Source organism: Heterocephalus glaber, unplaced genomic scaffold (genome assembly GCF_053883595.1).
Source record: "Heterocephalus glaber isolate CG9 unplaced genomic scaffold, H.glaber_assembly_v1.0 deba00001451, whole genome shotgun sequence".
Classification (NCBI taxonomy): domain Eukaryota; kingdom Metazoa; phylum Chordata; class Mammalia; order Rodentia; family Bathyergidae; genus Heterocephalus; species Heterocephalus glaber.
In genome coordinates, this window is record NW_028258301.1 from 4,973,070 (window position 1) to 4,995,760 (window position 22,691).

A 22,691-nucleotide genomic window follows, 5' to 3' on the forward strand; every position below is an offset into this window, starting at 1 on the left:
GAATAAAATCCTTCCTAAGTGCCATTCTAAGCTCTTCAACAACACCACTAGATGGTTTTATTACAGTATCTCCATTTCTCAGATGAAAGCTAAGGTGGAGAGGGTATGAATGCAGGCAGAACTTTTATTTGAACCCTGGCCTCTTGGCCAGGCCATTTCTCCTGCATAAGGCATCCTTGCTGTATACATCTAGAAATGCTGGCAGTTGTGTGCAAAAGAGTATCTATTTAGCTGACACTTCTCACAGAAAAACACTCTTCTCGGTGTCTGTGATGTTTTGGCAGTGTGGCACTGTGACCTCTTCTAGAGATGACTCAGCAGGCTCGGAGGCAGTTGGGGTGTAAGTGTGAAATTCAGAGCAGGCTAGATAGCATTTGGGGCTCAGATGGAAGCCCCACCTCTCAGGGAGTTGGCTGTAGCTCGTGTGCTAGCCCAGGTGCTCTGGGACATGCAGGTTGCTCTGTGGATGGGCTATGCTGGCCTGTGGGGAGAGAAGCCCATTCCCAGCTGGCACATGCATTGAGCTGAGCCCGAGGCCCTGCCCCACAGGATCGGTTCAGTCACTTGGAGATGGGAGGGGGTGTCCTTGGATTTCTTCTAATCTACCAGTAACTGTGAAAAATAAGTATATGATGGTAAATTTTTAACAATATACAGGTTTATCTTACATTCTGAAATTATCTACAGAAATGATGGTCATAGAAGGCAGAAAGTTGTCTCAAAGTCCTGACTTGGCAAAATAAAAATCTAGTAACTATATTTATCTCCACTATTCTTCTCTTTTGTTTTTTTGTGTTTTGGAGAACTGAGGATGAACCTAGGGGCTTTGGACTGAACTACAACCACAGCCCTTTTGATTTTATTTTGAGATAGGGTCTCACTAAGTCACTTAGTTGTCCAAGCTAGGCTCAAATTTGTGATCCTTCTGCCTCAGCCTCCCAGAAGGCTGGGATTATTGGAATGCAACACTGTGCACCATTTTTTTAAATATGAAAAATAATTAACACGCTTAAAACATGATGGAAGAATCCAATAGAATGGCTGAGTTTGCTTCATAGGAAGAGAGATGTTCCAAGAAGGCAGGAAAGGAGGGACTAGAGCTCAGGTAGTTTGTCCTTGGGTAGCAGGCAGCACTTCCTCACCTGAAACTGAAGGGAAGGAGGAAGTAGGCCAGCAGGCAGGTATCTTGGAGGTGGAAAGGTGAGCAGGTTCCCAGCTGATGGTTTCTAATCACAGCGCCACTCTTTAAAGTGGGAGATGCAGCCACCTGCCCTGAAAAGGGAAGAGGATAAGAAGGTTCTTGGTTTTAAGAAAGGAGAACATTTGATATAAATGCAAAAGATTGGCCGCAAGACCTGACCAGGACAGAAAGTTAAATAGACTTTAACTCAGGGGCCAGCTGTCATTGATTAGTAGGGGCTGCTTGGAGTGTGGTGCTGTAAAGAATGATTAGACCATATCAGACCCCAGCGAGAAGAGTCCAGATTGATCCAATGGCTGCTGTGGATCAGGCTTCGGGCACATACCTGCCACACCCCTGCCAGGAAGGAGGGCCCATGACCCTGCCAAGTTTCAGGTCATAAGATCTTCTCCCGAAGCACCGAACAGCCGAGGTGTAAAGGCAGATGTTGTCCCCCAGGCCTGTCTCCTGATTCATCCCAGCACCCACTGCTCAGTGACCCCCCATTGTGTGCACAGAGCCCACATGCCTCAAGGTTTCCAGCACCTGGAGGGTGTTCTAGAAAGACACCTGAACCATCGCCTTCCTTCTGTTCAGTCACATGGTGTCTCCTGGGCCACAGCCCTTGTGAAGGTGGACAGGAGTGTTTGTCTTCAACACTAGAAAAAAATGACAGTTTTATCCCTAGTTTCAAGGAAATGGGTTTTCTCGGGATCTTTACTTGTTCAGCCATCCAGGAATCCTCCAGTTTTTAGTTTAGTTTTTTTTTTTTCCTGAGAATAGAATGAGTAGTATAGGAATTCAAGGATCTAGAGTAAAGACATGAGCCAGACAAACTCAGGGCTAGGCCAGGGAAACTCTAATATCCAAACTTGACTGTGGGGAGAGATAGAACCCCAACCTTCCAAACACCATTAACATCTTTTTAATTAATACCAATTGCACTGCTCCCTGGAGAAGTGACACCAGCCCCCTCGAAGAACGCCCATAGTCATCAGCTCATCTGACCCCCACATCCTCAGTTCCTCCTGGAGGGAGACAGGCTGGTACCTCTTATTCCATTTGGCAGGCACGTGTGTGGAGGGGCAGCTTGGAAGCCAGAGCCTCAGAACTGGAGAGAAATGACGGTGGTTCTCTAGGCCATTCTTCCTGATGGAAGCCTCCCTAAAAATCTGTCCAGCTGCTGCTTGGGCCCTTTGTTCTGCTGAGAAGGCCCTTGTCCTCTGCCGCTGGGCTCCCACAGTGGTCCAAGATTCCCCTCTTAGTGCTCTACTCGTGCACTGAGAAGGTACTCACTACTCACTTGCTGAAGGAATGAATGCACCGACCCGGAAGCTTGTAAGCAGACTTGTCCTCTGCCCCTGCATCACTCCACAGCAGAAGCAGGCTTATGACCCACATCTGCTGTGTATGACGGGACTCGCAAAGTATCAGATCCGCCCTTTGGAAAATAAGGCTGGATGGCAAATGAAAAGATCTGGAACCCACTACAGGGAGAGTCCCAGGTCGTGTTGAGTAAGCCGTAGAGACAGAGGCTGGAGCAGGAGGGATTTAATGCTAAGCAGGAGAGGTTTTAGGGAGAGGAAGCAGCAAGATTTTTAGGGAGAGAATCATAGAGAAGGGAAAGAAAGAAGGGCAGGAGAGAGTGAAGTCAAGGACATGAGGCCTGAAAGGGGAAGCTGCTGGTATCCTGCATACTTTGTGCTTTCAGAGACCTTCCCTGTGGCCCTCTCAGAGCCTTCCTCTGGCCCCATCTGCACAGTGAGCGGTTTAGAGGAAGCAGTGCTGGAGGCCCCTCCCAGCCCAGCCCCAGCGGTGCCCTGCCCGCTAGAAAAGACAGAAGGAAGCAGGTGAGGTCAGAGAATGCTTCCTGGAGAAGGAGAGCACTGTGAAATCTCCTTTTTGTGGGTCAACCATACTTCTAGTTCCTCTCATCGTCCCCCCAGTCCTCAGAATAAGACTTACAACCACCTCCTTCTCCCCCTGGTTCTCTACTCAGTAGCTCAGGAATGGGAGTGCCTCAGAGCTCGTGGCTGGTCCCAGAAGAACAGCCGTGGTCCACTCAGGACCTTTTATTTTATTTTATATTTGACCTCAAGCAGGTAATGTGCTGATGATGTAACAAGGTATAGAGGGAGGTACATTTCATGTGATGACACAAACACCCAAGCATCATATTTATGAATCATTAAAGGGTCCCGTAGGGCCTTTTAAGGAGTAAGGATGAGAGGCAGCACACATCATCTGCTTTCTCCTCTCCTGGGCACCCACTGTCTGCCACACTCCCCAAGCTGGAGCTCAAGGCCACAGCCTTCAGAAGTGTTTCAGAGTTTCCAAGGACAAGGCTTCAAAAGCCCCACCCCAGCACATAGACATCTGGCAGCTGGCACTCGTGCTATGAACTACTATCCTTGGCCAAAGACACTGCCCTTTTTTAGCCCAGAGCATCCAGCCAGACAGAGGAACGTCTCCTCTGAGTTTGTCCCCATGACCCCTCTGTGGAACAGGGAGAGTGGAGGGGAACAGAATGCCCCCTGTCCTGGCTGCATCTTGGGGCTGTGCTGTCAGTGGAGAAGGGCTTGTGAATCATGGCTCTGGGCTCAACATTCTTGCTGGACAGCATGGGGAAGGCAAGAAAAGACGAGGTCATGGATTAAAAGCATGGGCTTCAAAGCTAGACTGAGGCCAGGTCAGTTACTTTTTGTCTCCTAGCCCTCGGATCCCTTCTGAGACAAGCCTGGGAGTCAGAGGCTAGCACTGAATGGTTTTTGCCTGGCATGACACCATCACTCTTTTTCTTTCCTTTTTTTTTTCTTTTGTGTGTGTGTGTTACAGGAATTGAACCCAGAGCCTTTTCACTAAGAAATATCCCCAACCATTTTTTTTTCTTTTGAGACATGGTCATGCTAAGTTGCCCAAGCTGGGCTTGAACTTGTGATCCTCCCGCATCAGCCTCCCAGAGTGCTAGGACTACATGCATGGCCAGCATCCTCACTCCATCTTTGTGACCTCTGGTACTGCCATTGTTGTTTCAGGAGCCCCTGTCCCAAGAGCCTACAGTCCTCCTAGGACAGGACTCCTGCTCAGGAAAGAGAAGGACCCCCAAGTTGGAGGGGGGCAGAAGTGGGAAATCCCAACAGCCAGCATCAGCTCCCAGCAAGCATGAGGCTCAGGAGTGGCAGGCCTGTCCCTGCCCTGTCACTTGCCCCAGGGAGTCCTGAGGTGCTGTATTTTGAGGAAAGGAGTCTCCAGATGTCATAAAGAGTGATCCCCATAGCCACAGTGAAGCCTACACTGGGCACTGAACCCTGCAATCACAGAACCCATGACAAGCTCTGTCTTGTGCAAAGCCATTGCCTATTTTGAGAGAAGTCTTGCCCAAGAGGAAAGGGGGCCACCTTGACTTATCTTGGGGTCCCAGGGCCTGGCACAGTCTGACATGGAATAGATCCCAGGCAAGTTTGGGGGGGGCTAGTCCCTCAGGGCCCAGGCTGTTCATAACCTCCAGGACTGATATGTCATCACCCTGGGATGGGACACTCACAGGCAGGCCGCTGCCTGGCCTCTAAACAAACAAAATGCGATGAAAGATTCAAACCCTGAGGATTTTAGAAGAGCCAAGAAGAATGCTTCTAAGAGGAAGTCCACACCTACAGGAGGTCCTGAGGAAGAACCCCAGCCTGGGCAAGCATCAGTCAGGTGACAGGGGTCCCAGGGCAGACGCTGCTCCAGAAGGAGCCTCCCTAGGCCCAGAGCCCCTGCCTCTGCAAGCAGCTCCCTCTACAAAGTGCCATGACACAGACACACCCTGTGCCATTCCTGGGCCGAAGCCCAGTTTTGCCCCTTTCTGCCTGTGTGACATGAGGCAAATTCCATTGCCCTGAGCAGGATTGTTGGGAGGTTGAATGAGAAATGAATCGAGGCATTTGGCATATTCTGAGTGCTGAACAAGTGGGAGGCGGGGCTGCTGCCCTGGGATTCACATCCACCTTTGCAGTGTTGGCGGGGACTTCTTAGGGCTCTTTGATTCTGACATTTTCCATTCCAGCAGCCTCCAAGAGGAACAGGAAGTAAAGGCTGCTGGGGAGGTGGGTCTCCAGTTCCACCCAGACATCACAGTCCCTATAGGATGTCTGAGTATGCCCTGCCCGGCGCATGCTGACAAGCACTGATCAGCCTTACATCCCTCCGGGGCTGGAGCCCTCCCTCCCTTCCAACTGCACTCTTAAGTCCCACCTGACAGGTGTCCCTTCACCTTGTCCTACAGCACTCAGAATCCCAGGGCTCGTCCCCCGTGCCCCAGCCATCCATCTCAGAAGCCCACCTCACTTTGTAGTCCAACTGCAGAACCCCTCTTGGTGCCAGCAGACACCACACAGTCTCTCTCTGCTCTGTGCCTGGCCTGCCTCCTGTGCCTTCCTCTCCTCCTTTGGTTCCACCCCATTCTCTTCAGCCTCGTGGTCCCTGGCTCCCCTCCATCACTGCACAGCGTAGTCCTGTAAGTGTTTCCTTTGGGGCCTGCCCTTCCACGTGGTCATCTCTTTGGGGGATGCACAGCTCCCGGCACCAGCTGGGTAGAGAGACGGAGTCATCTTAGTCCTCAGTGAGCTCAGAAGCCCCAGCTCTGCCCTAGGCCAGCAGGAGAACAGGATGGAAGCACGGGTCAGGTCTGCCACTTCCCTGCAACACACTCCTTGGGAGACCAGAGCCCTGGATGCCTCCAATTGTCCAGCCCTCCGCTGGCCCACCATCCAACCCTCCTGTCACACTTCCTTGGGAAAACAAACCCTACCGTTGCTTGATATCCGGTAGGCTGCTCTGGCAGTGAGATTCACATTTAGAAGTTTCCCTTGCATTAATTTCAGACGGAACATAAATACGGGCTTGGGATGCCTCTTCCAGGAGGAGAAAACTGGAAACCCATCATTCTCACTGGAGAGAAAACATGTGTGTTGGCCCAGGCAAGCCTGCAGTTCTTTGGAGCCTGTGTAGGAACATCTGGTTCTCCCTCCTTCTCCACCCAGCTCCCAAAACGGTCCTGAAATTGCCCTGTTAATCGGTGTATTGTTCTTGCTGAGCACTAGAAAACTTTTCTCTCCAATCTGCTGAACCTTGGAAGGTACACGGGTTTCTGACAGTTTCCTGCCCCCAGACATGAACTCAGGATCTCTTGCAGCTGCCAATAGTTCACAGTGGATGTCTTGGAGCTGGGAGTGAACTGAGACATCGCTGGGTTGGTCCTCAGTTGTGTCTCTTACCAGCTGTATGACCTTGGGCAAGTCCCATCCCCTGGGCGAGCCTCAGTTTCCTCATTTGTAGACTAAGGGCACCTCCAAGGGTGGCTACAAAGATGAGATGAAATATCACTTGAAAAGCACCTTGCACCAGTGGTCACCACATGAGGGAACACAGAGGTTCGAAGACCGAGGAGACCAGGAGGCCCAGGACCCTGTGGAGAAAGTGAAACACGGAGAAGGAAGGAATCTGCCCAGGCCACCCAGTCAGCTAAAGAGCCAGGTGTCTGTCCCCACTCTGTCCTACCTGCCTTCTCCAGTAGAGGATCACTGAGGGGCGTCAGGGTGTCCCCAGCAGATGTTCAGGGCTAGGTCTGGCCTGCACTCTACTCCCCCGATACTGTCCCCCAGCACAGGCCTGCTTGCACCCGGTAAAAGTGAACTTTGCTGTCTGCTCTGAAACACACAGGGCCTATAACCGCTGAGCAGGGCAGCTTTTCCTGTTTGTAAGTAAATGCCCTTGAAGTGGGACCCTGGCTTGTCTGAGAGGAGATAGGCACCAACCCAGCCTCACCATTTTGAAGACTGTGGAGCCCTTTGGACACATCTTCCTCCTTCCATCCTGTTCCCCCATATGTCTCCATCCATGTCCACCCATCCTGCAGCCCCGCCAAACTTGCCCCTCCTCCAGGAAGCCTTCCCTGATGCCTCAATGACTTGTCTGTCCTCCACCATGCCCTTGGCTCTAGCTTCTGGGTTCTCTTTATCCTCGGGTTCTCTTTATCCTCCCTGTCCTCTTCCTTTTTCCTTTTCCCTCTCCTTCTCTATACCTTTGCATCTTGTTGCCCTGTCCTTGTCTCTGCCTCTATCTCTGTCTTTCCTTTCCCCTTTATCGCTCTTTCCCCTCTCTCCCTACACCCTGTCTCTTGCCGTCCATCTCTAGCCCACCTCCCCTTCTCCTCTTTGTCCACCTGTTGCCCAGAGCTCCCTTCTTCTTCCATGCTCCTCTGCGATCTCTCTACTCTCTCCTGACCTCCCTCTTTGTCTCCAGGGTTCCATGCGCCCCGGCCCACCGCCCATGATCCTTTCTCTCCCTCTCCTCCTTCTGCTGTCTGTGGAGCCTCAGCAGATGAAATGGAACATGTCTTCCTGCAGAGTGCTGGCCAGAAAACAGCTGGAAGTCAGTGCTGGAGAGAGCTGCTGAGCAGTGGCCAGGAGACCCAGGGAGCCTGGACAAGCCAGGCTGGATGAGCCCCAGCACCATGGGGCCCTTTGGAAACTTTCCACAACCTTTCTGCAGGTTCTGGGATGGGTGTGGTCCTTTTTCAGGATTTCTGACCTTGGAGGCAAGCCTAAGCACTGTCTACCAGCCCCTGAGGACAGCATGAGCTGCACCCTGGCTCAGGGGCTGCTGCCAGGGCCAGGCATCTGGGATTGGCGGAATCTAAAGGAGCATCACCAGTGAGTAGGGCAGGGCTTTGCTATGAAAGGAGGGGACTTGGGTCTCCTGGGCATAAGATGAGATCATGGAAAGGATATGGAGTAAGAGGTTGAGTCTCTCCTTCATTCAACAATCACTGCAGGGTACCGAAGTGTGCCTGATTCAGGCTTAGCTCTTGGACAAGGATGGATCAGGCCTAGCCCAGCCCTTGAAGAGCTCCCAGTCCTCCCTCAGGTGGGTCCTTGGGAGCAGGTTCCAGCTGTCAGCCCTGGGGTGTGGGCACGTCACTTTAGCTGCAGTGAGAAGAAAGGAGCAAGAACACAGTGGTCTCTGCTGGCACAGGTGTGAGTGTCCAGGAGGTGACATCAGGGTCTCTATAGAGACTGTAGGAGGATGAGGAGGAAGAAGAGTTCACACAGGGTGATTTGGCTGGGCCAGCAGGGCCAGTGGGAGCCCAGGACAGACGCAGAGAGAGGGCGAGCTGCATTGGTGGGTTCTGTGGAGGGTTAGGTGGAGCTGCCATAGGTGGATGGACAAAGGGAGCTGAGCTAAGGTGACAATTCCAAAGGCATCGGCATGGGGATGGGAACTGAACATGGGGTGGGGGTGGGGTGTTTGTGCTTGAGGTGTGAGTAAAGACAAAGAGACCCAGCCCCACCCCTCCATTTATTAGGCAGGAAGAAGGAGCCCACCGAGGGCACAAATGGAGTGGGGAGGGCATGTGAGAAGCGGGCAGAGCAGAGCAGAGCAGGGAGGGCACTGGGAAGATGCAGCTGTCACCAACCCACTGGGAGGTCCCCAGAGACCAAGCCACAGAGAGGGTGGGTGGTGGGCACGTGGGCTGGGCGTGCACAGCCTGCACCAGCGTAGTCCCAGGGCATAATTGCTTGGAATGTTGCCTCCCAGAGTTGTGTGAAGTGCAGTAGGGCCACCATTCTTCCCAATGTAGGGGAGAAAGAGGACAGCATGGTTTGGAGAAGGAGAAAGAAAGGATGGAAATTCAAAATGATTGCTTCCATTTTTGCCACAACCTCAAGTATTCTGTTTGGGGCCTTCAGAAAATCAGTAATATCTGAAAGCCTTGAGGTTGAGTGAATGGCTCGGAGCACTGAGTAGATGTGGGAAACACTGCCTCAGGCTGCTCAGGATCCAGCAGCCATCCTGAAAGGCCCTCAAGGTCAGAGCCATTTCAGGGTTGTGCCATGGCATGGGACCCTCTCAGTGTCCCTAGGCTGGTCCCGGGCATACAGCAGTCAATAGACTGCTGCTGCTCCTGGGCACCTGAGGCTCTCTGTCTTCCCTGGTGGCTCTTAAGATCCTCTGGGTAGAGGCCATTGAGCCATAAGGCCCAGGTCTTTAAAAACAGGTTTTGGTGGAAGCTGCTAGAGCAGAGGCCAGGTGTTGCCTGGAGACAATCTTCGTCCTGGGGGCTACCACTCCCTGTACCCTTCCTGGCCAACTAAGCCACGGGGCATGCCAGAGTGGGGAGGCTCTGTCCAAGCCAAGGATATCTTCAGTTCATCACTCAGGATGGCACTCTGGCCTTTCCAAAGGACATTCACTCCTCTGCCTCAGGATGGCTTCACAGCTGCTCAAAGAGCCAGTCAAAGGGCCACTGGCCTGTCTGACACATGGGGAAGCAGAGACTAGTGGCAGGGAAGGATCGCAGGCTGAGGGGAAGGCTCAGAGCTTGGCAGGAGCCTGTGTCTTCTGTCCTCAGTGGCATAAGGTCAGGGCCCGAGCCTGGAAGGGCCTGGTCATGCCTGGATTGTGCGTGTCTCCTCTGCAGCCAGCGTCCCACACGTGCCTCCTCCTCCCTCAGCTTCACGCATGCTGCGCCACCTGCCTAGAGCATCCTGCCCAGTGCTACCCCCTCCATCCTCACCTGACTACCAGTGCTCACTCCAGAAAGTCTGCCCTTCCCCAGGCTGGCTCGGTGCCTCCTCCCTAGGCGCCCTCACAGCCTCTGTGTTTTCCCCTGCTTTGTTCTTATCACCTCATTGCTGTTCATACCATTCACTACTGACCGGCACTCGCTATGTATGCAGTCAGAGCAGGAAAGAAGGGTGAAATATCTTTTCATAAAGGTCTAGAGTCAGACAAGCACCTCCCCCATAAACTGAGCTAGAGGGGCCTCTGAACACTCTTCCTCTTACATAGAGGAAACTGAGGGCACTGGAGGTACTGGGTGAGCAGATGCTGGGCTAGAACCCTTTGCCATTCCCAATCCAGGGATCTCTCCCATGACACCCATGTGTGACTGCAGGGACTATGGCAGGCCAGAAGAGAAAGATGGCTAGGCTGGGGGAGGTGTGCAAGGTGGCAGCCACTGTGCAGGCCCCCTGGCCCCTCTGTGCTGGAATCCTGCAGCCCCCACCAGCCAGCTTGTCCGCTCTGCCCCCGCCCCCCGCTCCCTGGGGCTGTCAGTATGCTGACCTCCCTACTTCCCACCTGTCACCACCTGTCATAGGCAATCAGAGTCAGGGGGCAGGATTTACCCCCAGGTTCAGCAATGAATGGTGAGCAGGAGGAGAGAGTGCCACCCGGGCAAGTGGGGCTGCAGGGCAGACTCACAGTGGGGAGGGCCCCGCCACCTGGACAGGTACCCTTCCAAACTGACACTGCTCACATTGGAAAGGTGGGAAGACCTGGGAGGCAGAGGGGCACCTGTGTCCACAGTCATTGGCCTCCCAAGCAGTCTTCCTAGCCAGAACCCCCAAAAGGCTTCTCCTGAGTTCCCAGACTGGCGCTTGCATCCTGGTGAAGGAAGGCCGGTTCCCCTGTCTCTTGGGGCTTTGGATTAAATTATCCTTTTCACTGTTCACAGTATTTAGCACAGAGCTGGCCACACAGAGAGTATGTCCTAAATGTGGAATAAATAGTGAGTGGGGTGCTGAAGGAGATCAGCCCCACTCCCTGCACACACTTCTGGAGGCCATGTCTGAAGAGATGGTTTTCTTTTGTACCTACTCTAGGCTGCTGGTAGTGTGTGCTGTCTCCCACTAGGACCTTACACCTCAGTGAGTTCTCAGTGGCCATGCCGGCACCTGGGCCATGTGTGCTCCACATAAGCTGGGGAGATAGGTGGTGAACAGATGAACGTGTTACTGCTTGGACCTAGCTGACTGCGCTGAGCATTTGCAAGGCAGTGGCTGTGTGAGCTCTGCCCATGAGGCCTGTCAAACGGACCCATGTGAACACACAGAACCCCACTCCACGCTAACAGAGAGAGGTGCAATTTGCCAGTGTGGCTTATGAAGATGAGCTATGGACGTGCTGGGGCTGGAGGGTTTCTTGGAGTTGGACCTTGTGAGACTGGAAAGAAGGGGCAGGGTCGACGTGGTCCAGGAGACAGACACACTGATGCAGCAGGAAGCCACTTGGAGGCCTCAGCTCCAGCCAGCTATTGTCCTTAGAGCAACCCTGGGGAAGGACATTACAATCATCTCACTCTGCAGATGAGGCAACTGAGGCACGGGGAGCTTGTGAGCAGCACAGCCAGGACATGGACCCAGGCATGGTAGCACCAGGACCATATCCTACCCACTGGGCCATACTACCTCTCAGCGAGTCTGGGGCCTTGACTGGTAGAGCTTACTGGCCCAAACCAAAGCCAGGGGGTGGCCCAAGGTGTCCCCACTGACTGGAAGCCTGGCATGTGGCTGAGCTTACTCTGTGTCTGTGTTCCAGGTCACTTTCTGGGGAACAACACTGTCATTGACGTCCTTCGGCAAGCAGGGCTGGAGGTGGACCACACACCTGCTGGGCAGGCCATTGACAGGTAAGCAGCAGGGCACCTGAGGGCATCTTAGGACTGGGCCGGCTGACCTCCTGCTGCCTGGCCATGGTTCAGATGGAACCATGCACCACATGGCTGGCTGCCCCTGCCTTCCTTCCTGCTCAGGACTGCAGGTAGAGTGGTGAAGAAGCTTGTTGTGAGATGAGACCTCATAGGGACATGCCAGACCAGGCACCACAACCAGAGGGGAGCTGGAGGTGGGAGAACAGGGAGAAGCTGTGTGTACTCTCTTGGGGTCTCGGCAGGGTCAGGATGACAGTGGAAATCTGCAAATCCCTCAAGAGAATCCTGGTGAGCAGCACTAGGATTCACAAGAAGCTTGGGATTTAACACTGGTGGATTAGGGAGATGGGGTACAAGTGACCCCTGGGTTGCTGCCTGGAGGACTCAGTGGATGCCCCAGCCAGAATCCAGACAGTGCCACAAGAGGGTGTGCTGGATCCCGACCTCTTCCCTCTGCTGCCACACTCAGTGTCCTCATCTTCTTCATTGCCAATTCTATCTGTGTCCCTAGCTCCCGACTTTCCCACCAAGGCACCCCTACTCTGCTCACAGAGCCACTGTCCCCCATCCTGTCCTCCTGTGGGAGTTCATGCCCAGAGGGGTGAAGGCACCTTCAGGAGCACACACAGCTTATGTAAGAGACAAGTCTGGCTCCTGGTCCTCCTAAGCTCCTGATCACTCCTGTACCCACCCTAGTGATGGGCATGGGGGCTCAGGGATGACTGTGACCTTGATCTTCAGAGATGAGGCTTGCTGGGGTCACACAGAACACAAGTCACTGGTCTCCTAGCCCCAGACCAAAGCTCCCCGGCTGCATGGTCCTTCCAGAAGAACTTATACACCCTAGTGTGTGACTCCATCCCAGCCTCCTGTCACTTCTCATCTTCTGCATTAACCTAAGAGACTGCTCCTTGTGCTGGAATCACTTGAGCCCAGTACATAGCAGTGTGTATTGAGTGTCAGGGGTGTTTGAGTGATCCAAGGTAGCTGCAGGGTCAAGGTGTTCCTCAAGTTCCCTCTGCTCCCCTCGTCCCATCCCTGCCCTCGCGTCCCCTCATTTCCTCTTGAAGCTCATCATGTGTGGCCAGCCAAGGCACAGGAGGAAGGCAGCCCACAAAGCTTGAGGCTGGAGAACCTCCTATTCATTTCAGAGCCCAGGCACTGGAGGCGGGGCCCCCCACTACACACCCCCATCCCTGCTCTGAGGGTTCTTGGGCTTAGCCTCCTACACAGGGGAGCAGGCAGCTGGCAGGGCAGAGGGGGGAAGGGATGGTGAGGAGGCTCCAGCAATAAAAGCCATCCACGGCCACAGGTGCTTCCTGGATCTATCTTTTGGTCTGGCTGTTTCAAATTATCTCCCCAACAGCTGCAGCATCTCCAGCAGCCTGGAGCCTGGGAATCCAGGATCACCATGGGGGCTGGGAGAGGATAGGCTGAGCTGATGGCCTTTTTTGCCTTCAAAGAGGAAGAAACCCCTCAGTCATTGTGCAGTGTGAGTGCACTGGGAGGACAGGCTGCTTGTGGCCTTGGGTACCACCTTTCCTTTCCTTGCAAGCACCCCACTCACAAGACAGTTCTTGAAAACACTCTCAGCCTTCCTCCCAGAGGAATTCCACTGGGATCATGGAGAGGAAAGAAGAAAGGGCAGAAGACCAGAGGATGTTCCCCAACTGAGAGGCGCACGTGCACACCCTCACATGGGACATGAACCCCACGAGCACGCCCATGTGACACTTCCTTGCCTGCCAACACCCAGGTCCTTTTGCTTGTTGGCTGAATCAGAAAGAGGCTTGGGAGTACTGGGCAATATGTTGAGCTTTCACCTCATCTAACCCTATGACACCCCATGGAGGAGGTACCAGCAGTGTCACGCCCCTTTTACAGCCAACTCCTTGAGGTCATGGCATAGCCAGCCTTCAGCCCCATAGCCTGCAAGTTACAGAGCCAGATGTGAGCCTCTCATCCATCTGCCTCCAGCTCCAGGGCTAAGGACCTGGCTCTGTCCTGCCTCTACTGAAAAGGTACACAGTAGATGTATGGTGAACACATGCATGGACGGTGGGATGAATTAAAGTAACATGAGAGATACAAATAGTGTTGACTGCCAAGCTGGTTGCCAGGCAGTGTGAGAAGCACTTTGCTTGTGTTTGTCTACATCATCCTCATGAAGCCCATTTGAGATACACGCTGTCATGTCCCCATTTTACAGAACAGGAGACCAAAACATGGTGAGATTACATAATTTGCCTACAGTCCCTCAGCCAGAGTTGTTGATGAGTGAGCTCCTGACCAAGATCAGATAGATACACCCCAGAGAAAGGTCCCGGGCTCCTCCCTCACCTCCCCCTAGCCTGGGGCTCACATCTCACCGGTGGTGAGAGATCACCTTCCCGGATCAGCGCCCTCCTCCACCCCTCATGTTCTTGTGCCTTCCTGTTGTGGGTGTCTGCCCTCCTGTGTGGCTTCCTCCGTCTTTAACTTGGGAATGTGAGCTTTAAGATGCCAGGGGTGGCATCTGTTTGAGTCACTGCTGATATTCAGTTCCTAGGCCAGTGTCTCCTGCAGGATGGGAGCTCAATAAAGATTTATTGGCCAAATAAGAATGAATGAATGCTCTGTCTCTCATCCCAGATGATGGTTTTCCTGGAGTGCTCTTGCTGGGCCCAGCAGGTGCACCCTGGCATTGACTCCTGCTATGTCCACTTTCCCACCAAATTACAGTCCCTACTGTGCACACATGACACATTCATGAGCTCTTCTCCTCTCCAGCCCTCCTGCCAGGAGTTCAGCTCCCCCTCCTGAGGAGACTTCAGCCAGCCCAGCCCCAGCAACCCCAGCAGCTGCCATCCCTGAAGCACCCTCAGTGACACCCACTGCCACACCTGAAGAAGAGGATCCAGCACTGTCCCCACACCTCCTGCTCCCCGACAGCCTTAGCCAGCTGGAGGAGTTTGGGCGACAGAAGAAGTGGCACAAGAGGCAGAACAAGCACCAGCGGCCAAGGCAGTTCAACGACCTCTGGGTCCGCATCGAGGACAGGTGAGTCAGGGCAAGGGGGTGGCCCGGAGCTAGGTGTCAGCATCTAGGCCAGAGCACTGTCACCAGGTGAGCCCTGCTCTGAGCAAGCATGCCAGGGCATATCTGAGTGGAAACTTCTGGGCTGGCTCTTCCTCATTCATAGAGGATCCCCAGGGTTGTCTTTCAAGGCCCACAAAAGAACGTTCACATCTGACCATGCAGTTTTATTCTCGATATAAGAGCAAGTATAATTCTCTGCATTTTAAAGGTGAAAAAATAGAAACTTATTCAGGTGCAGTAGATAAGCCTGCTTTGCACTTGGCCTCCCTTGGCTGCATCCAGGATGCCAGGGGGCTTTATTTATCCTGTGGCCTGGAGGCAAAACTAGGAGCAAACGGCACCTCTCAGTTACACCATAGGCCCTAAGCTCCCTGTGCCTGGAAGGTCTGAACAAGGACATCCTGGCAAAGAGGCTGCAGAGGGGACTCACTCTGTATGAGAGAGGAGACGGGGGGGACTGACACTCAAATGCTGAGGCTCTGTCACAGGGACATTGTGGCAAAATTCACTGTAAATGGGTCGGTGCAGAAATCATCTAATGTACTGAGATCCTCCATATTCTTTCTGTATGCTCCTCCTGCCTGCCTCCTTGGGGCGTCTTTCACCAAAGCTCCTGCTGTCACCAAGATGATGTCTGACATCCTCCACCTGCAGCTTCTATACAGTGCCATCTCCCTAAATTCCCCTGTGTGGTTGGAATCTGGATACGTAGTAAATAATGTTACCAGAGCATCGGGAATGTCCCAAAGAAGGACTATCTGAAAGGGCAGAGCCCCATCCAGTACAATAGCCCAGCCCTGGACCTCATGCCTCAGCAGCAGACCTTTGGAATCCAGAGTCCCTATCTGGACTCCACAGATATCATCCAAAATTTTCCTCAACAATCTGGACCGAATCACGTCAGTACTTTTAAATAAACAAATGCCGAGGTCCCAGTGCAGACTTCATGAATCAGAATCCATAGGCCAGGAGCCCAGGAAGCCTTGTGAATGTGCACCTGGAGGTTCCCCTGAGGAGCCTGGGGATGCACTGGCCCAATTGTACTTATGGATGAAGCAAGGCCTGGAGCTGGAGAGCCTGGCCAGGGCCATCCAGGGAAACAGGGCTGCCTTCCACTTTCCAATTTCTGGTTCTCCAGCAGCCAGATAACTTGGCCACTAATAAAAGATCAATATAGTCCACCCCATCATAAAGAACAGGGTGTGCACTATTTTAAAGCGATTTCCAGAAAATCAGTATCAAGCCCACTGAGCCTTTGGACATTCAAAGCACCTGACTTGGGTTGTTGGAAATATATTTCTTCAGAGCTCTCCTGGGCCCTGCATGCCCAAGGCAGAGGCGTTGTTATAGCTATATTGGTGAGGACACATTTGCGTCAGGTACCCAGCAGCACGGCCCTCCCACTTCTAACTAGGAGCAGGGGCATAGAGTTACAGAGAACCGCTTCCTTCGGCAGGGTGCCGGGCTTGCAGGCTGCCAGCAAGGTCCAGGCAGGAGAAGGAGCTGGCAGCTAATTATGAGCTGGAATGAGTTTGCTCACTTGCAAACCTGATCAACTTGTCAGGGTGACCAGGAGGCCCAGCCAGCAGAGGGTGACAGGAGACTGGGCTGTCAGCTCCAGCCAGAGGTTCCCAGGTCCTAACCATATCTGAAAGGTAAATGTGGGAAAATGACTCCGAACAGTTTTCTATGTACAACATTGGAAACGCAGAGCCGAGTTTCAGGAGAAGAAAACGGCTTTTCTTAGGTGGAGGATTCCAACAGAATCCTCCTGTATCCCAACAAGCAAATGGCGGTTGGTTAACTCCCCTCCATCTGCCCAGTGTGGAGAAGGAAGTTTCCATCAAAGGGCGGCCTATTGATTAAAAGTCTCTCTCTGCTTCTTAGGGAAGCAGGCTCTGGGCTCCCCAAGAGGCCCAGGTGCAGGGCACAGGCTCTCTGGCTCTTGGGGAATTCACTTCACCTTCTTGGGTGCCCCAACTTTCCAAGAGGGCAGAAGAGATCTGTCTGGGGGCAACCTGAAACACGTTTGTAGACTCTCGAACACAACTTTTCCTTGGAGCATTCATTCAGAGTTCTCTCATTTTCTTCCCTCTAAGTCCCCAGGAGCCATCCCTCCTCTCTGTCCTCTCCCTCTTCTGCCTACAGCCCTGCAGCAGGGCCCTAACAGGTCTCCTGGTCTTTCCCTTGACCATCGTCCCTGCTCAGTTTGTGATCCTGCACTTCCCCACAGCCACCAGGGAAACTGCCCAGAGGCAGAACACTCACCCCCTTCCCCAATTCCCCTACTGCTCCTCCTGTCCCAGATCTTGCAGGGTCTGTTCCCCTCCACACCTGTGAGCTTGCTGCTCTCTGCTCCAGGATGGGTGAAACAAACGAGTTTGCTCGGCTCCACTCTGTGCCAGGTGCTCACACATATGGTGTCCCAGTTCTGCCAAGAGACACGGAAGGCCAACCCGTTTTATGAGCAAGGAACTAGACTTAGCCAGGTCAGGGAACTTGCCTAAGAACACATAGAAACCTGGAGTGTTCAGGGCTAACACTAATGATCACCCCTGTCACTTACCATCATGTAATTGTGCCCTTCCCACCTTCACCTGCCTGGACTCTCCCTTCCTCCCCCACCCCAAGGGAGTCCCTGCCCTGGCACCAGCATCCACACCACAACTCTTCCCTGGGTTTCTGGGCTGCGTTTGCGATGGACTGCACTGGGTACCTGAGGCCTTGCTGGGGTTTAGGAGCTGAAGAGTGGAACATGAGGAAGAGGCGTGAGGTGGAGATGTGGGTTGCAAGTGCCTGCCTGGGACACCACCTGGAGCAGGCTGGCCTCCCCTCGGCCCTCATTACCCATTACTCGAAATGTAAACACAGCAGAGGAAGTTTAGAGAAGCAGCAGCCCATGGCAGCATGATTTATGGCACCCATGGAAAGGGCTGAGTGTGTGTCCACAGATGGCTGCACGGCAGCAGAGCATTCTCCAGGATCGCCCATCTCTGAGAGCCAGAGGCAGGCAGCAGGGAGGAGTGTGACCCAGGCAAGGCAGGGCAGAAGCCCTTCCCATGCTACAGGGGACCTGTGGTGATCCTTCTGTGTCTCCTTCGGCAGGGTTAGGGCCTTGGCTGGTGTCTGGAGGTCATGCTAGCTCTTGGCCTCCAGGACCAAAAATCTTCAAGAGCACAGGTGTGTGTCTGTGTGTGTGTGTGTGTGTGTGTGTGTGTGTGTGTGTGTGTGTGTGTGTGCTCTGAGGATGGAGAGTTGCATAAACAAGCGAGCAGAGTGGCTGGTCCATCAGGATTAAAAGGACAGCAATAATACACAGGTGTAGGGAAGAGTAGCTTCTGAGTGCTGGGCGTGGCCCAAAGCAAAGCCCAGAGGCGGGCATCAGTATGTGACAGATGCAAAGCTTTGGTGAGTGCCGCCAGGCAGGTTCTGTGGGTACAGGACACACTGCACCAGGGCTCATTGCCCTCTGGGTCTGTTTCCCCTGAGGTTTGAGCAGAGGGGAGGAGTCACAGTGTTTCTCACCCCATCCTGTTGAGGGGTGCTGTACACCTCCTGCTGGCCCACCCTTTATGCCCAAATTCTCCAGCTCTGGTTCCCCTAACACAACCAGGACTTCTCCTGGGATGCTGTAGGTTGGCCTGAGTGGTAGAAGATGCCCCCGTTGGAGAATGCCCCCATAGGAAACAGAATCATCCAAGGAATATAAGCACAAACAAATTCAGGCAGAACACTTCAAATCCCAGACCCTCCTTGAATGTGCTTTGGGGAAAACAGATTTAGTGCCTGTAAAGCACTAAGCTGGTGTCAGATCAGCAGTAACATTGTAACAGCTACCACTAATGTTGATGCCTTTGGCTCTCAGGGTCTGGTTTGGTCTGCCCACTTCCCCATTCCCCAGCAGAAAGCTACTCAAGACCCTTTAGTGGACCGTAGGAGAAGGCTGTGAACGCCCCCTAGCCTAAGAGAGGTGAGCATCTGTGTGTGGTGGGTATAGCTGCACATACCAGTTACCCAGTCCTGTGGTTGGTGCAGGCTGGGGACAGGGACAAATGGCTCCTCAGTATGGTACCACTGGAAAAGCTCTAGAACCTCAGATCCTGGGTGACCCCAGCAATTCCCATCTCCTCTCTGAGTCTCAGTTTTGCATCTCAGGGATAGACAGGCCCCTCCAGCTCTGGCCTGCTATGAAACTTTTAGGAATCAGGCCAGATAGCTGTCTGTGGTCTGTGAGCCAAGAGAAGGGTGAAGACATTCCCAGCACAGGAGACCTGGGGACGAGGGGTAGAGGCTGCTGAGGCATAGATTGCAGGAGATCAGGCTTTAGGCAAAGTGGCTACGTTGGATCTCTGCTTCCGCCTGACCTGCTGGACCCAGAGAGTCTGAGGCCCAGACAGTAATCACATGGAGTCTCCTCCAGCCAGGTCACATGGAGGGCTCTATCCCTGCAGCAAGGCTCCTACGACCCCTGAAGCTGAGAAGGTGCCTCAGACACCAGAATATTGCATTGGCAAGAAAGTCAACGCTGCAATGTCCAGTGCTAACCTTGGACCATTCTTGTTGACCTCCAGGGCAAGGGCCGAGATTCGCCCCTGCTCCAGGTGGCCCTCTGCAGGGACCCTGGGGGCAAACGGTCAACACGGTCTCAGCACCACCCTTGCTTTCCTGTGTTTTCTCCCTTGGGCTTCTGCCTGGGTCTGTTCCTGCTCCTTCACTGTATATGTGGGGAAACTGAGGCCTGGAAGACAGCTCTCACCCAGTTTCACAGCAGGCCAGGAGCATAACCCAGGCTGGCGTGGAGCTTCCGCCCTCCACACAGGCCCAGGGGCCCTGTCGGCTCAGAGCAGACTTGGCTCCACAGTGCCAGTCCTCTGCAGAGCCTGGGAATGCTCCAGGTGTTTGGTTTGGCCTCAAGGCTGCTTTGCCATGAGACAGTTTTCCCCTAGCATGAGCCTGGGAGGGGGCAGGGATCTGGACAGGGGCGCTGAGCTTTGTGAGCAGAATGGGACAGGGAGGTGAGGCAGGGGCATTTGGGGGTCTCTTCCCCCTCCCCAGTCCCACCTCATTTCCCTGGGATTCCTTCCAAGCAATAAAAACCCCACTTATGCTCCAAGGGGGAGTTTTCATCCTCAGTTTTCAAAGGGTAAAAGAAAATGCCTTCAGGCGCCTTATGAGACAAAGTTTTCACAGCTCCTGCTTGGTCTCACCTTTCCAGGCCCGGCCACCTCTCAGGGCTTGCCAGCCTGCTCCCCTGAACCACCCTCAAGCCTCCAGCTGCTTGGGCCAAAGCATCAGGCAGCAGCAGGGAAGAGATATTTATGGACTTTTTGGTGTTGTGTGTGTTTTGTTAGTTTTTCATTTCATTAGAAAGGAAAGGCAGGGTAGAGACTGAGGTAAGGACCCCTGCCAGGCACAGGGGCTGAGGTCTGCTGCAGGGTCCCCTCCTTCCCCACAGTCCTTACCTGCACCCCACCCCAACCCCACATCTCCATCTCGAGCTTCCTCATGGCTCAGGAGGGGAGGCAGGTGGGCCCTGGACATCCCATCTCTTGCAAGAAACCTCACCTACTTCAAGCTCAGTTTGCCCATCATGGAAATGGGAATAATAAGAAAATGGTACAGGTGTAGTGCTGAGCCCAGTGTCTCCCAGCACATACTAAATGGTCCATAAAGAGGGGACATAAGTGGGAGAGACACAGACACAGAAATAATAATGATGCTAAAAATCGGTGACGTCATCTCACACCTCCTAGGGACCAGGCAGTATTCCAGTACTTTCCACACTGAAACCTCGTGTGATACACGTCTGCCACACAATGAGGTCAGCGAGAAATGTGCAAGATTTGGTGGGAGCCTTAACTCTGCCAGATGGCATGGAGGGCTGCAGGACAGATAAAGGCCCCCAGGGAAGAGGCAAGGAGGCAGGCCTTTGAAGGAGAGTGGGACAAAGGCAGCAAGACTCTGGGTGTAGGGTATGTGTTGGGGAACCATGAAAGGTGTGGTCAGTGCATTGGAGCAAGATCGTGACGGGACAGCTTGCAGGTGTGAAGGCTACAGAGCTGGAAGGCACAGTACACTGGATGCTGTGAGGTCAAAGGGCCAATAGGAGCCACCTGGCCCACCCCACCCTCCATGCACGTGCTGTTCAGGAACACCATGTTGTGTCCTCTTGGTGGGACAAGTGCTGCTGACTTCTCCTCTCCTGTGGCTGCTTTGAGACTTTCTAAAGACAGGATCATGATACATCACACCTGTGGACACCAGGTTGGAAAGAATCTTGTGAGAGGTGCAATGAGTTCTAGCAGTCAGAGCACTCCCAAAGTGGGTGGAAAGAGAGCCACAGGCAAGGACCCCTTCCTCTCCTGGCTTCCATTGAACCAGGAGATGGTAGCCAAGACCACTTGGGTGCCCACTCCCAAGCCGAGGTCCCAGCCTGAATCTGGCAGAGGAGGGTGCTCTTGGTGACCTCCAGATTCCCCTGCCCAACCACTGAGGTGGAAGCTGAGCCTGAGCTGTGTGAGGGGTGTCCCACCAGGACACCAGGGTGGTGGGATGGGATGGCTGTGGTAGAGAAAGTTCCAGGACTCACCCAGTGATTAGGGCCAGCTGTTTTGACCTCATAGCGCAGCACAAAAGGGGTAAGCCAAGGGCACCTCCACATGATCTAGGGAGTCAACAGCTGGTTAGGAATGGAGCCAAGCACCAGGAAGCAGGAGGGCACCCATGCTGTAGACCCCCTGGAGACTGCTCCACCCACCTCTCATCTACCAGCCTGTCTCATAGACCCAAGCCCTGCCATCTGTTCTGGGACAAGTTAACCCCTGTGCCTCAGCTTCTTCCTAAGAATGTGGGGTAACAGCAGGCCCCACCTCCTCGTGTTGCCATCTTCCTGGCCCTCCGTGAGACTGGCACCCCCCACACTGTGTACCTGCTGACCATGCCGCCCCACCTGAGCCTGATGGGGCTCTCTGTGGGCAGGCTTGGCCATGGCTTGGGGTCCTGGCTCCCTTCTTCATCTCAGAGTTTGTCCCTCTTATCCACAGGTCTGTCAGACGGCTCCCCTTATGGCTTCTCTTCATCACGCCTGTCCTTGTCCTCTTTCTCGTTTGTTCCCTGGTCCCTGCTGCCTCCAGTCTCTTTGTACATTTTCTAAGTCTCTTTCCTGCTCCTCAGCCCTTCCCATCCAACTGTCCAATGTCCCCTGGGCTCACCCTGTCCTTCCTGTCATGTCGCCTCTTGTTTCCCTCTGGCTCCCTCCCTCCCCTCTCTGTTATGTAAACTTCCTTGAGCCAAAAATCTCACCTGTTACCTTGGACCTGGATTCTGTATTTGTGATTTGTGAATGACTGTACATTTCACTAACACTCCCAGTGCGGTGCCATGAGAGGCCCCCGCCCCACACATGTACCACCCCACCTTTCCCTGTGGCCTGGGCACCAGGTGGCCTCACTAAGCCCCGGTTTTCTTATCTGCTGAAAGGGGGTGATGAGACTCATTGTGAAGATTTATTGTGAGGACCAGAAACACTGTTTGTAAAGTTCTGGACTTGGGGATCCTCAGCAAATCATGGTTGTAATGATGAGCATGGTGAAGGCAGCGGCTCTCTGGGAAGAGAAACAACGGCAGGGGTCAGGGGCACCTATGGACAGGTGTGGAAGCTTAGACCTCAGAGCTACGTCCTCCCTAACACCATGATTTCTTTCTGCCTGAGACCCATGCTCATGATCGATCACAGGTGGGCCTGGCCCATCCCTGAATCCTGGCACAGGAGGACGAACACAGCTTCCGTGGGTTAGCCAAGGTGGCTGTGTGGCTCTGGATGGCTCATCTTCCGTGTACAAGCCCCTTATCTCATTTTTATGAGAAAACACAAATATGATAAAGTCGGATCCGAGCCCCAGAGGCCTCTGCCCGGGCTGAAGCTCCTGACGGTCGCTCTGCCCTGTGCTTCCTCCC

At 53.6% G+C, this 22,691-nt stretch overlaps 1 protein-coding gene and 1 non-coding gene across 11 annotated transcripts in view; one reads left to right on the forward strand and one right to left on the reverse strand.

Moving 5' to 3' along the window:
* The window catches only part of Trabd2b (TraB domain containing 2B), a 273,194-nt gene that overhangs the window by 191,798 nt on the left and 58,705 nt on the right, over positions 1–22,691 (forward strand). For 7 of the 10 annotated variants that reach the window (XR_015452645.1, XR_015452646.1, XR_015452647.1 and 4 more), the window contains 2 exons: positions 11,546–11,636; positions 14,427–14,696. Coding sequence is in view for 6 of the 10 variants with exons in the window: in XM_021247940.2 (XP_021103599.1) it covers positions 11,546–11,636; positions 14,427–14,696 (361 nt within the window). In the remaining 4 variants the exon portion in view is untranslated. Of the gene's footprint in view, positions 1–11,545; positions 11,637–14,426; positions 14,697–21,778 lie in introns of all 10 variants that reach the window. The other 3 variants (XM_021247938.2, XM_021247941.2, XM_021247939.2) reach the window with 2 other exon arrangements.
* LOC147827308 (small nucleolar RNA U13) lies at positions 3,273–3,377 on the reverse strand. The gene has a single exon (XR_015452679.1). It is a non-coding gene; the product is annotated as a small nucleolar RNA U13 (small nucleolar RNA).